General features: G+C 45.3%; 1 protein-coding gene across 1 annotated transcript in view; it reads right to left on the bottom strand.

The window, feature by feature from the left end:
* dscaml1 (Down syndrome cell adhesion molecule like 1) overlaps positions 1 to 14002 on the bottom strand; it is a 126296-nt gene that overhangs the window by 105930 nt on the left and 6364 nt on the right. Inside the window, exon 2 of the mRNA XM_083773633.1 lies at positions 1300 to 1623. Coding sequence (XP_083629759.1) covers positions 1300 to 1623 — 324 coding nt within the window. The remainder of the gene's footprint in view (positions 1 to 1299; positions 1624 to 14002) is intronic.

Genomic DNA, 14002 nt, shown 5'->3' with positions numbered 1-14002 from the left:
GCGTGGAGCGTTGTCGGGTGCCACGCTCCGGCAGTGACCTTGGCAACGGGGCTGTAGGGGTCACTGCACCAACTGTCTGTCTGTCTGCTATAGCTATAGCTTTACACAAGAGCCATACATGCAGGGTGAAGACGCAGCACTTTTGGCATGACCCCCCCCCCCCCCCCCCCTCCCCACCCGGCGCACAGACCCCCCCCCCCCCCCCCTAACAGAGAGGTGGTCTTAGTCAGGGAGAGTGTTATAAGGCTGATACATAGTCTGGATTTTCGGTGGTGGGGTGACCACCGAAAATTCAGACTATGAATAGGCCTTTAGAGGGTGCAGCAGGGGGCTGAAATCCCGTGAGAGAGGCCGCGCTTTTGAACAGAAATAGTGAAAACAAGCAGATCCACAAGCTCACAACAACGCGTCGCATGCAGCGCTGTGGATCTGCTATTTTCGGGGCGCAACCCAGCTTTTTTTTGGTGGCTTTTGCCTTTTTCTTTTTTTTTTTTATGTATGGAGCGACAGACAGTAGGCTGACAGGAAATGGGGAGAAAGATGGGGGGGGGAGTGACATGCAGTAAAGGCCGTCGGGATCGGGAGTCGAACCCGCGGCACACTGCCAGATATTAGTCTATACGGACCCCCCGTTTTTGGCATTGGGACCCCAGTTTATATTGTAAAATCAATGTTAATTTCACTCTGAGAGTGTACAAATGGAAATTGGTTACGTTTGTATGTACACTCTCAGAGTTACAGACCCATAAGGGTCCATTTGGTTCAAAACTATCATTTAGTTGGGGTCCCTCCCTGGAACTCCCTCAGGGACCCCTATAGGGCAGCGGTTCCTAAAGTGGGGTCCGGGGACCCCTCAGGGGTCCTTGAGGGAGTTCCAGGGGGTCCCCAGCTAGATGATAGTTATAGGAGCCAAATGGACCCTAACGGTCCATTTGGTTCCATTTGTACACTCTCAGAGATAAATTAACATTGATTTTACAATATAAATCATGGGTCCCAGAGATAGAAATGCCATTAAATGGGGGACTCACTGTAGACTATAGTATAATGCATGTCAAACTGGGGGGTCCTTGAAAGTAAACGGGTTGAGAATCACTGCTAGAGACGTAAAAGAAATCTTCTCTTATGGGGATGTCCCTGACATGTCTTTTCAAATGGGGGGTCCGCGGGATAATTAGTGTCAATTTGGGGGTCCTTGACATGAAAAGGTTTGGGAACCACTGCTCTAGAGGGGGTCCCCCGGGCCCCACTTTGGGAACAGCACAACAACAACAACAACACAACAACAACGACGCTCACCTGCTTTGACGTGGATGCCGGGGCTCCGGATCTTGCCCGCCTGGTTCTCGGCCGTGCAGAAGTACTCGTTGTCGTGGATGACGCTGTTGTAGGCCGACGGCGAGAAGGGGTAGAGCTGCAGCGTGCCGTTGGCGTGCACGTGGCGGATGTGCGGCACGTCGTAGACGTCGTCGCCTGCCGCCAGGTACCAGCGCAGGGCGGGCGCGTGGGGGGCGCCGCCCGCGGGGCAGGGCAGGGACACCCCCACGGAGCTGGAGAAGGTCACCCGCTGCGGGGAGGCGTTCACAAAGTACAGCCGCGTTGAGACGACATCCTCACTGTTGACTGGATGGATGGAAGGGGAGAGAGGAGACAAGAGGAGGAGTTGTTAACACTTTCAGCGGCATTGGCGAAGCCTACGTCAATCGAAGCCTAATTTTGATAATGACGCTTATAACGCCATTGGCGACGACCTTCGCCAACTGCGCTTTTATAGTGCATTCGATCGAGCGACCCATAATGCTGCTCACGTTAGCCGTTAGCTAGCTGTGTTGTTATAGTACAACACTGGATCGTCCATCTTAGATCGCCGTCGCCGTAATAATCCATTCTATCCATTTCGCCTGTATCTCCTATTCCTTTGTCCCAGATGGCATTTTTGGTCAAAACAAACGTTTCTTTGACGGCACAGAGCCGACGATGTGGAGCTCCCCCAGAGCTCCGGTCTGGACTCAGATTGTCAACAAGGTGTAGCTCCGTGTAGATTCAACAAGGTGTAGCTCCGTGTAGATTCAACAAGGTGTAGCTCCGTGTAGATTCCCAGTTTAGGTCTACTGCTAACTGACTGGAAATGGCGGCTTTTCAAAATAAGAGCTCAAATTAAAAAAAAATGCTGGCTTGAATTAGATCCTATTTTTTTCAATAAATGCTAGCGGGCAATGGGTTAATGACCCATTTAGACCTTAAGACGATTCTATACAAAAAATCCAGACGGTCTCCCCCCCCCCCCCCCCCCCCCCAGAAGCAAAGATTTTAGTTAAAAACGTCACATTTTCATGATAAAAAAAGAAAAAGCAGATCTGCAAGCTCTATGTGCCACGCTCTGTGTGCCACGCTACGAGCTTGTAGGTCTGCTATTTTTCAATATGCTCAAGTATAACGTAATGCTTAAAACACCAATAGGGGTTCCCGCCCAGAATGGGTTAAAACTGTATTCACCTGCAGAGCTTTAGATATAGACAGAGTTATGCAAAACTGCGTTCACTTCATGGAGCCAGTCCAATGGCGGCTCTCCCATAGACTTCTATTGAGAACGGGGACAACCAACTGGGACAAGTCCTGGACCGGAAGTAGGCAGAAATGCATTGGACCCTGCAGGCAACAGCCCAGCTTTAATGATCTTAAATCCCTTTTATTTTAGATTGTCTTGAAGTATAATAGTATACAATATAAACATTAAAAATACTTTAGTTGTTACTGTACAATACTTTACAGTTGGCATGTTGCACATACATGCTTAAAATAGCTCCTATTTGCGCCGCCCTCGTTGAAAACAATGTATTTCCAACTCCAGCTTGTCCCAGTTCAGGCTGCATGAACAGCGCTCGAGCGCTCGGTTTCTGCCCCCTCAGTATCGTAACTCTTCTATTAGATGGCTCTGGTATTCACCGATGACAACAATGTATTGTATAATCTTTTATAAGTCTGTGTGTTGTTTCAAAAATATTGAACCAATGGAAAGTAGTAAAAAAAATGCATTGGACAAAACCTAAAACATCTAACTCCACCACCTCTCTCACTTCTCCTGCAAGAAATTGACAATATCTAAAGTCACAACACCAACTTTGATGAGGCAGTATATTGCATCGTTTATTCATTCCCTTATTCATTTCCTTAAAAATGTATATTTTTCATTTTGTGGTAATTTAACATTTTGGAGTTAGGTAACACAAGTGTACGTATACGTTTACATACAGTCAGTGACGCAGTAGGTAAGTATAAGCCTTGCCGAGCCGTGAGGCCCACATAGGGGGCAGGAGCCCATCTCCTGTTTCTGTAGCGTGAGGCGGCTTGATGTACAAGTACACCACACGACCAGTGTTGTTTTTGGCAACAAAGTTTGATTTTAGTCTTAATTTTAGTCTCTTGAATGGCTTTCATTTAGTTTCAGTCACATTTTAGTCACCTGGAATGTCTTAGTGTTAGTCTAGTTTCAGTCGACTAAATATCATAGGATTTTTTTGTCGACTAAATCTACAGTTGATTTAGTCGACTAAAATGTATTTTGGCGGGCCTTGATGCCGTCGTAATGGCTGTTTTTACACGTGCTGAAAAGTGCCAATCTACAAGCTCACAACGCGTCGCGTCGCAGCGCATTGTGAGCTTGTAGATCGGCTATTTTCAGCATGCAACCAAGTGTAAAATGACTTATACTGGATCTCTTGTCCACTAGTCCCTTCCTAACATTTTAGTCTAGTTTTCATTTGTTGACAAAATTGTCAGTACATTTAGTCTTAGTTTTAGTCATCGTAGCTTAGTTTTCATTTAGTTTCCATTTAGTTTTCGTCAGTGCAGAAAGGGTAGTCGATGAACATTTTTCGTCTTAGTTTTAGTCGACGAAAACAACAGTGGACATGATTCTATGTCACAGGGACTTAACCTCCCAATACAACCCTCGATGCTGAGTGACAAGCAGGGAGGCCCACTGGGTCCCATTTTTCTTTGGTATATGACCTGCGGCCGGGGATGGAACCCCCGACCTCCCAGTCTCGACACTTCCGGTCTCTATAGGGCGGTCACTCTATAACCACAAGGCCACTGAAGCGGCATGCATGGTGCACCTTGGGGGCAGTGACGGTGTTGAAGGAGAATGCCTACCCGTAACCTTTTTCACCTTCAGTGTTGGTCAGCCTAGAACAGGAGCTACGGGAGAATTGTATATATAAGTGTGTGTGTGTGTGTGTGTGTGTGTGTGTGTGTGTGTGTGTGTGTGTGTGTGTGTGTGTGTGTGTGTGTGTGTTAATTGAACTCCAAGAATGTTAATGGAAACTAAATGGACCCCTATTTAAATGAACACTGGAGTCTATAGCCAGCCCCAAAAACTGGACACTAACAGGTCCAGTTGGATCCATTTCTCTCACTATGCGAGTTAAATTAGCATGAAATGTCTGTCTGTCTGTCTGTCTGTCTGTCTGTCTGTCCAGGGTCCACATATGGAGCTGGCCTGTTCTGACATCACAACACTCCATATTTGGGCATGCCTGACACACAGAACTCCATATATAAGAATAAAAGGGACACGGACATAATAACAGGGTGGGGCTTGCATTTCCAACTTGCATCGTTCCAAGTAGGCCAGTTCCCAACGGGCACCGCTCTATAGTGACGTAACATTCTCCATTCAGTGTCAATGGGAGTTTAATGTTTGTGTATAGGATGGAAATCTACAGCTGAATATAGGCGGGCTATACTATACAGCTGAGTATAGGCGGGGCTATACTGCCCCGTCAAAAAGACCTATATGAAATGGGCTAATCTAATGCATATCAAACTGGGGGTCCTTGGAATTACTACGGTTGAGAGCCAGTGATCTAATAGGATTACATTACATACAGTCTGGAAGAATAGACAGACGGAGGGGAAAATGGGTCGCATATATATATATATAACTCCCCTTCAATTCCTGTCTGTCCACATCCTCAGCTTTTCCCCCCCGGGGGGGGGGGGGGGACAAACAATTTAGGAGGTTGTTAGAACAATATACTGTAACATATAGTTCAGCTCCTGCTCAAGTCCATCATCGCTTGAGAAGACCCATGAGTGGCCCTGCGCTGCCGTGCGCACACACACACTGCACACACACACACACACAGTCACACACACAGTCACACACACACACAGCGCTGCGGGGCTGGAGTTGGCCCACTATACCACACAGACTATACTCGCTTTCACACACAATGCTGCTGCTGCTGCTGCACAAATGAAGAGCTGTTGCCTGATAAGTTGTCTTAGGGGAGATAGACCATATATCCTCCCTCTCAACCCCCCCCCCCCCTCCCCCAAAAAAAAGTCTCTAGTGGGGTAGTGAGGTGCCTTTGTGCGCGTGCGTGTGCGTGCATGCGCGTGCGTGGGTGTGTATATGGCTAGGAGTGCAAAGAAGTGCTGAGCTCAGCTTGGCTGGGGGCCAGACAAAGCCGCTGTAGCCCCCCCCCCCCCCCCCCCCCCCCCCCACACACACACACACACACACACACACCCCCGAGCCTGAGCATTTTCTTCTCAGACAATGACACTTAATTAATCCCTTTTTTTTTTCCTAGGATCGTTTCAACAATACCCGGATTAGCCATATCTCCTTAATTCTCAATGTACTGGGGAGGGGAGGGGAGGGGCGGGGGGCATTATATATACCGGGCTCGAGCATATATATATCAATTGAGAAATGAATGAAGACATTATCAGATGCCATTTATAGACACTAATTTCTATAGATCTCGTGTAGATCAATAGACATCCACAATGGGGACACATTAACAGATTGGCTATCGGATGGAGTGGGGGAGGGGGGGTCAGCCATCTTTTATTTGCAGATAAGAACGTGTTAGAGAGGTCACTTCTGTTCCTGTCCTGTCTCTGGTGTAAATAGAGTAGTCGTGGATCGATAACGTGATAACGTGAGGGCTGGCATAAACAATTAAGACAAAACAAAGGCTATATATCAGTGTTAGTTTTTGGCGGCTCATTTAGATTTTAGTTTTAGTCATAGTCTCTTGAATAGCCTTTATTTAGTTTTAGTCACATTTCAGTCACCTGGAATGTCTTAAGGTGTTAGTCTACTTGTAGTCGACTAAACATCATAAGATTTTAGTCGACTATACAGTTGATTTAGTCAAGCCAAAATTTATTTTCCGTCGTAATGACTGTTTCCACTTGCTGAAATAGCTGATCTACAAGCCCACAACGCGTTGCGCTAGATCTGCTATTTTCAGCATGCAACTAATTGTAAAATGACCTATACTGGATCTCTTGTCCACTAGTCCCTTCCTAACATTTTAGTCTAGTTTTTATTTATTGACGAAATTGTCAATACATTTAGTCTCAGTTTTAGTCATCATTACTTAGTTTTCATTCCGTTTCCATGTCATTTTCTGCAGTGGAAAAAGGCAGTCGACGAACATTCTTAGTTTTAGTCGACGAAAACAACACTGCTATATATAGGGCTCTACTTTCATCAGTGCTTTGACCCAGTGGTTCCCAAAGTGGGGGGGGGGGGGGTCCTTGGGGGAATTCCAGGGGGTCCCCAGCTAAATTATATAGCTGGGGACCCTAACGGGGTCCATTTGGTTCCATGTGTACAGCATAGAAATGCTGTTAAATAGGGGGCTGTTGTAGGGGGTAATTCAGGTCAATTCGGGGGTCCTTGAAATGAAAATGGTTGAGAGTCACTGCTAGAGCCGTGAGAACGGGGGTCATGAGTAAAGTTTGCCTTGGTCCGACATGCGTTACACGTCGTGCTTGGGTTTAGGGTTATAGGTTTGGGGTTTGGGTTAGTGGTAGTAATGTCCTATACATGACATACAGTACGTTTAGGGTTAGGGGTTTGGGTTAGTGGTAGTAATGTCCTATACATGACATACAGTACATGTTCACCCGTGGCGTTGTGTGGTGCCACTCAAAGTGACCACAGCTGACTACTGGGTTGGGCCCAAACCCCTTGAGGGTTGAAAACACGCACGCACACACACGCACACACACACACAAGCAAGGGGGGGGGGGGGGGGGGGGGAACACACACATCGCTGTCTATAGGAGTGGTTGCAACCCTCAAAAAGAAAGAAAACTAGAAAAAGTGCCCTTCCGGGCACAGGTCTCCACCAGGTTATCCACAGATCCGTGCAGTTAGAGGTAAAAACACTTTTCGGCCAGTTATAGCGCCACCTTGAGGCTGAGTTGAAATTGTTCATGTGGCATTTCGTCCTCGGCCTAGTGGGAATGTGGGTGCACAATTTCACGGAAATCACGCGATGTGTTGATGATTTGCAGCATTTTGTTTGAAACTGAGCACTCCTGTGAACTTTGGAAGCCAATCTTAACCAATCAGGATGGAGTCTGATAAATCTGAAAGACCCGTTTCGTTGAATGGCTCTAGAGAGACTGTGTACCAATTTGCGTGATGTTTGGACAAAATCTGTAGGTGTACTGTGCAAAAACTTGTTTTGCACAAAGCGGCCTCCTGGTGGCGCTATAACAGGCCGTTCTGGAAAGTTTGGGGCAGAGGTTCATGGTTGGCATCCAGGGAGTGTGTGTGCAAAATATGGCATCGACCGGGTTAACGGTGGCCGAGATTAGCTGTTCACGGACACACGGACACACGGACGGACGGACGGACGGACACGCGGACGGACGGAGTGCAAAACATACTCTCCCCACATGCCTTCGGCCTGGTGGAGACAACAATAAAAAAAGAGTTGAGATCATTCCCAACTCGGAAAAAAGCAATTGTAAACAGATGTGCTTTTCATAGGGCAGCTTTGAAGGAAGGAAGGGAGGGAGGGAGGGGTAGTCTTTGATATGACTGGGAAGAGCATTCCAGGGGTGGGGGGGGTGGGGGGGGGGGTGTCTGTCACTCCAGGATTTGGAGCTTGACCACCACAGGAGATCAGGCAAATTATATAGGCCCTCTACAAGTGGTTGTGATCACTTGCCTGGGCATGCCTGGGCGACCCACTGTGTTGACATGCCTGGTCGTTCTGTCGCGGCGACTTGCCTGTGACATGCCTGGGCGTTCCGTCGTGACGACTTGCCTGGACATGCCTGGGCGTCACGCCACGTGACGATGTATGCTCGGGCATGTGCTGAAGAAGACATGCCCAAAATTCGGACACACACACCACCAGGTCGGAAGCGGTTTAAGTCTGTCTCTGTGTTTTTTTTCTTTCTTTTAAATAAACATTAAGCGATGCAAAGTATCAACAGAATAATAACTATTCATGGGACATCCATTGAAACAAGGGATATCGATACATGTTTGCGCCACCAGATGGTGACGGTATATATATTCAGTATTCTCTCTCTTATACTGCGGCAGAAGAGGCATACATGCTATATGTTATGTGTGATTGGAATTTGTATGCCAGACACAGAGAGTTAAATCCACTTAATCTCCTTCCACATTTAAGACACACACATGCTCTATCCACTCAGTCTGTAATCACACCACCAACAAAGAGTGTGTGCGTGTGTGTGTGTGTGTGTGTGTGTGTGTGTGTGTGTGTGTGTGTGTGTGTGTGTGTGTGTGTGTGTGTGTGTGTGTGTGTGTGTGTGTGTGTGCGTGTGCGTGTGTGCGCGTGGGCTTGGATCTTTTGACCAGACGGCAGGCAGAGGGAGGTTCTCGGCAGGGCATGGGTGCAGGGTGACTGCTTGGGGGAAAGGTGCTCTGTTGTGCATGTGCATATAGAGTGAATCTTTATTTGTATTTCTTGTATCAAGTAACATTTACGAGGGTCAGATACATGGCTTGACTGTAGTGTACGTACGTACGGCGGTGGATTTCAACCCTTTTCATGTCAAGGTCCATTATTTATTCTGCATTTAAGCCTCATGCACCATGGAGCCTCTCAGACCCAAAACTTGTTGTTGGATAAGATGTCCACAATTCCATGCGGTATTGACGTGGGCTACATCTGATGTGGCCATACTGTGTGTGTGTCCTGGTTATGCTAAGGTCCGGTGGCAAATATATACACAGAGATTATACCCACTACCCCAAAGCTTGCATCTATTAAATCATTCTACTGTATACAATGAAAGGCAGAACTCAGGGGTACAGATTAGCCTTAGACTGGCATGGATTTATTGACTACACGGAGTATTCCCCTGAAATGAATAAGAACGGCATACGGATATGAGTAAAAGCAAATACGACCCGTTACATCAAGAATCAAATTCGATCATATCAGTTCGTTGGTCGGGGCGCCCCTCGAAGCAGGACAGAGTCTGTCCTGGAGAATTCTGAAGTTCTTATCTCTTACCACTTGCTATATCAAAGCAGTGTTGGCCTGTGACCTTGGGTTACAAGTCGCTGCCCAGCCAGGCTGCAGTACACTATTAGAAGTAATGGTACTTACTTAAAAGGTCTATTTGATCCCACCAGCTACCATACATAGCAGGAATCTACTTGTGTAGACATCTTGTAATGCAGATGTTTGACAATAATTTAACTGATTTTGAGAGCGTAAAATGAAACCAATTAATTCATGTTACGCTCTCAAGAGTTAAAGATCTATACGGGTCCATTTGGTTACCAACTCTTCCATCATTTAAGTTTACTGTAACTAACCACTGTAACTAACCACCTGGAATCCCCTCAAGGACCACTGGTGGTCCCTGGACCACTGCTTTGAGTAATGCAAAATGAAGGTGTGTTTAGAGAGAGAGAGCAAGAGAGAGAGAGAGAGAGAGGTTGCCCCTCCTACCTACCCACTAAAACTGGAGCAGTTCCTCTGTGTTCAAAACTATGAATTCAGGTCAATTTGAACCCATCCTGTCACTCAGGTTCATGTCAGTCACTCTCATTGGCTGCTAGACACTTTCAGCACCATGGATAGCACCGCCAACGTTTATTTCCCTGCTATTTTTGGTGCACCATCACACACTACGAAGTATAGATCAGCCTGAGGGGTGAAATACCTGAAAGCAGGGAATCATAGCTTCAAATTGAGATATTGGTTGTTCAGTTTGACCCACCAGCTTTGGAGATATGGCTTATAGAGTAATGTCTTGCAGAGAAACAGCGATTTGGTTCACTTCTGTGGACTCTACCTGTTATTTACTTATTTCAGAAATGTGAAGAGTCTGCCTGTGCTATTAACTTATTTTGAAGTGGAAAAAAGGAAAAAAAGGCCCTCAGTCAAATCTGGTCACATAATGGCTACACATATAATGCCAAGGATTCGAACCCCGGTCTCCCACATGGAAAACACTATATATATATATATATATATATATATATATATATATATATATATATATATATATATATATATATATAGTGTTTTCCATGTGGGAGATACCCTGTTCAAACCTTGAAATGACCTAAATGACATCCTCAAACGCCAACCAAAACAGCCTGAATGACAGTGACAGCAGCTCCAACTGAGTGGCAACAGATTTCAAAAGCAATGGCTTATGATGTGACGGCTAATTGCTTTGTCCTCTGTTATGTATTCGGGTCACTGAGTTCACACACACACACACGCACACGCACAAGCATGCAGTCGCGTACGCACACACGTGCACGCACAGACGCACTCGCACATGCGTGCACGCACACACACACACACACACGCCAATACAGCGGTGGAGGAGACAGGGCTCCTCCATGCAGCACAGATCAGGGCCTCCAGCGGAAAGGGCCACCGTGAGGACGCTGTGGCCGCCATGTGTTGAGTTGTGTATGATCCACTGTGAGTGCTCGCACACGCACATGCACACACACACACACACACACACACACACACACACACAGTAATGAGCAGTAAAGCGTCATATGTCTACATCCACGTCTACATCTACAGTAAAGCGTCATACGACTACATCCACGTCTGTATAACCACTTGAAGGGAGATTTCACTTAAAAAAAATCAACTTTTGGTAATTTCATCGTCTATACTCAGGCTTATATATATATATATATATATATATATATATATATATATATACTCCATGTATATGCAGAGTTTTTTAAGTTTTTTAAGAATGAATATCAAATATCTAAATACTGAATCGAGCAACATCAAAACGGTGTGGGGGTGTTCACGTGACTGAGTACCGTGACGATGAAATTAGCTACGTGTTTTTTTTAAGGTGAAATATCCTTTTTAAGCCTTCAGCTACTGTCGTTTTGCTGTGAACGTTCACGCGCCACAGAAGCACATGGCAGCATGGCATGCGATAACCCAGTTTTTCCCCTCATCTCTGTTTGGCAGACGTCCGCCCTCAGACGGTCCCAGCGTGTAGCCTCGGGCTACCGTTCCGCCTGGAACCCAACGAAGCGCGTTCAACAAACCGCATATAACCGAAGCCCATGTATGAGCCATATTTTGTATATGTCATGAACCACATTTTGAGTCACCTATATATAGCTTCTTCAAGCGTGGATGCAATCAGTGTTGATTTCGTCTCGTCGACTCAAAACTAAGACGAAGAATATTCGTCGACTACCTTTTTTCACTGACAAAACCCACATCAAAACTAAATAGAAACTTAAAGCCATGATGACTAAAACTATGACTAAATATACTGTCGATTTTGTCAACAAATAAAAACTAAACTAAAATGTTAGGAAGGGACTAGTGGACGAGATCCAGTATACGGCAAGTCATTTTACACTTGGTTGCAAGCTGAAAATAGCCGATCTACAGTTGTGAGCTTGTAGATCGAAGTATAAAATCAGCCATTGCGACGGCATCAAGATACATTTTGGTCGACTAAATCAACTGTAGGTTTAGTCGACTAAAATCTCATGACATTTAGTCATGACACTAAAACATTCCAGGTGACTAAAATGTGACCAAAACTAAATGAAAACTATTCAAGAGACTAAAAATAAAAAATAAAATAAAAATTGCTGCCAAAAACAACACTGGGTGCAATTATAGAACGGAAGATGTCAGAAGTGGTTTGGATAAACTGCCAAGTGCAACTGTTTGTGTTGCCTTGACTGTTCACTTCACCCTCGCTTTATGCGTCCTACTTCCCACAGTCTTCTTTTCTGCTCCAGCCGTTCTTTTCTCTATAGCCTCAAATACATTTGGCACTTTATTCTCTTCCTTTTTTTTTTCTTTTTTCTTGCAGTGGGCATGAAAATGCAGTATGAATATGTATATGCTTGGAGGAGAGAGAGGAGGAGGAGGAGGAGGATATTGCCTATATGGTGAATCGTTGCATGCATAATGCAGCCCTTTTTTCCTGTGTCATCTACATTCATTCAAAACCATCACGTACATGGGAAAACAGGGCCATTAATCCATCTCTCTCTCTCTCTCTCTCTCTCTCTCTCTGAAGCACATGCACATCACACAGGGGCAAACAAAAGTGCACATAACATATAATAAAGCCCATCCATCGGTAGGTAAGGTGTCTGTTGTGTTTTCAATGTGTAGAACCACAGAGCAATCACTATATATGGTATATACAGTAGATACACTTTGCAGCACGTTCAGGTCCAAGTAAGTAACCATTTGCAGTCAGTCGTAATAGAATTACTGCCACGATATTACAAGGAATACAACAAATGGCCGCCATAAAGAAAACCTGCACATGTAATAAATGTTCTTGTTGTTAAGATTGGGTGTCACTCATTTTGCTGCCTCTGACTCAAAGGGAAATGCATTAACCACATGAACTCTCTATAGACTAAACAGGACTAAACTGGATTCCTTTGTACCTGGACTGCTTTGTCTTCCATCTAACACGAAACCTTTGCCAAAAATAGTTGTGGAAGTTCATAATGTGCCGTTGTGAAGCTTGTAGATCGGCTATACCCTCTGATATACAGGTTTAATGTTTGTTTTTAGTTCAATGTTTAAAAACGCCATTGACAACAAAGAGGACTTAATGTTTGTTTTGTCCCTATAGCACAAACATTAAATCCCATTAACAATAAAGAGAATGTAATGTTTGTTTTGACACCGTTTGTTTTACATCACCTAATCATATAGCAACATGAGTAGACTTTAACACGTTCAGGGCGGGAACCCCTTTTGGTGTTTTAAGCATTATGTTATACTTTAGCTATTGAAAAATAGCAGATCTACAAGCTCATAATCAGCACTGAAAAAGGGCTGAAAAAACACAAAAACACGCGCACGCACGCGCACACACACACACACACACACACACACACACACACACACACACACACACGCATGCATGCACACACACACACTCACACACACACACACACACACACACACACACACACACACACACACACATACACACACACACACACACACACACACACACAGAGTATAAAGTGTAAACAATCTCCCCATATCCATTTTATGCAGTGTCAGTGGAATATTTAGGCAGCCATTTGAGCATTTGAGCATTCACATGCACTCCAACTATAGTATAGGCCTATACTTCAAAATGATGATTTGCGCTGAAGAGTGTCAGGTTTGTAGTGGTGGTTTATTTATATATTTTCAGATTCTCCCTCACAGACAGACATGGAGCATAAATTGTTTGATAGTAAGCAGAAAAGAAAATGTGTGCCGTGTGTTTGTGCACTATAGGCATGCATGTATGCACATGCATGTGTGCACGCATATGTGCACATGCATATGTGCACATGCACGTGTCTCACTCTCTGAGTGGTAGGTATTTCTTGAGTTTGTGCATGCCTGCGTGTGTGCGTGCATATGTGTACCAATCAATATAAGCAGGGCCAGATCTACGATATGGGTACTTGGGCGATGCAGGGACCCCTAAAAAATATTTTTTTAAATTGTTGGTGAGAAGGCAGCTGAAAAGTGCAATTTTGTGTAAAGCAGCAACAATGTGCTAGATTGGCTGTTGTTCAAGGTGGGTGGGCCCGGGCCACTGGGCAGTGTGAGGTCAGGTGATTGGCTGTTAAGGTGGGTGGGCCCACTGGGCAGTGTGAGGTCAGGTGATTGGCTGTTCAAGGTGGGCTGGGCTGGGCTGTGTGAGGTCATTC

This window comes from Protomyctophum parallelum (assembly GCF_964188405.1).
Source record: "Protomyctophum parallelum genome assembly, chromosome: 9".
NCBI classification, from domain to species: domain Eukaryota; kingdom Metazoa; phylum Chordata; class Actinopteri; order Myctophiformes; family Myctophidae; genus Protomyctophum; species Protomyctophum parallelum.
The sequence above is the reverse complement of the archived record's forward strand: the minus strand, read 5'-3'. Positions and strand labels throughout refer to the sequence as shown.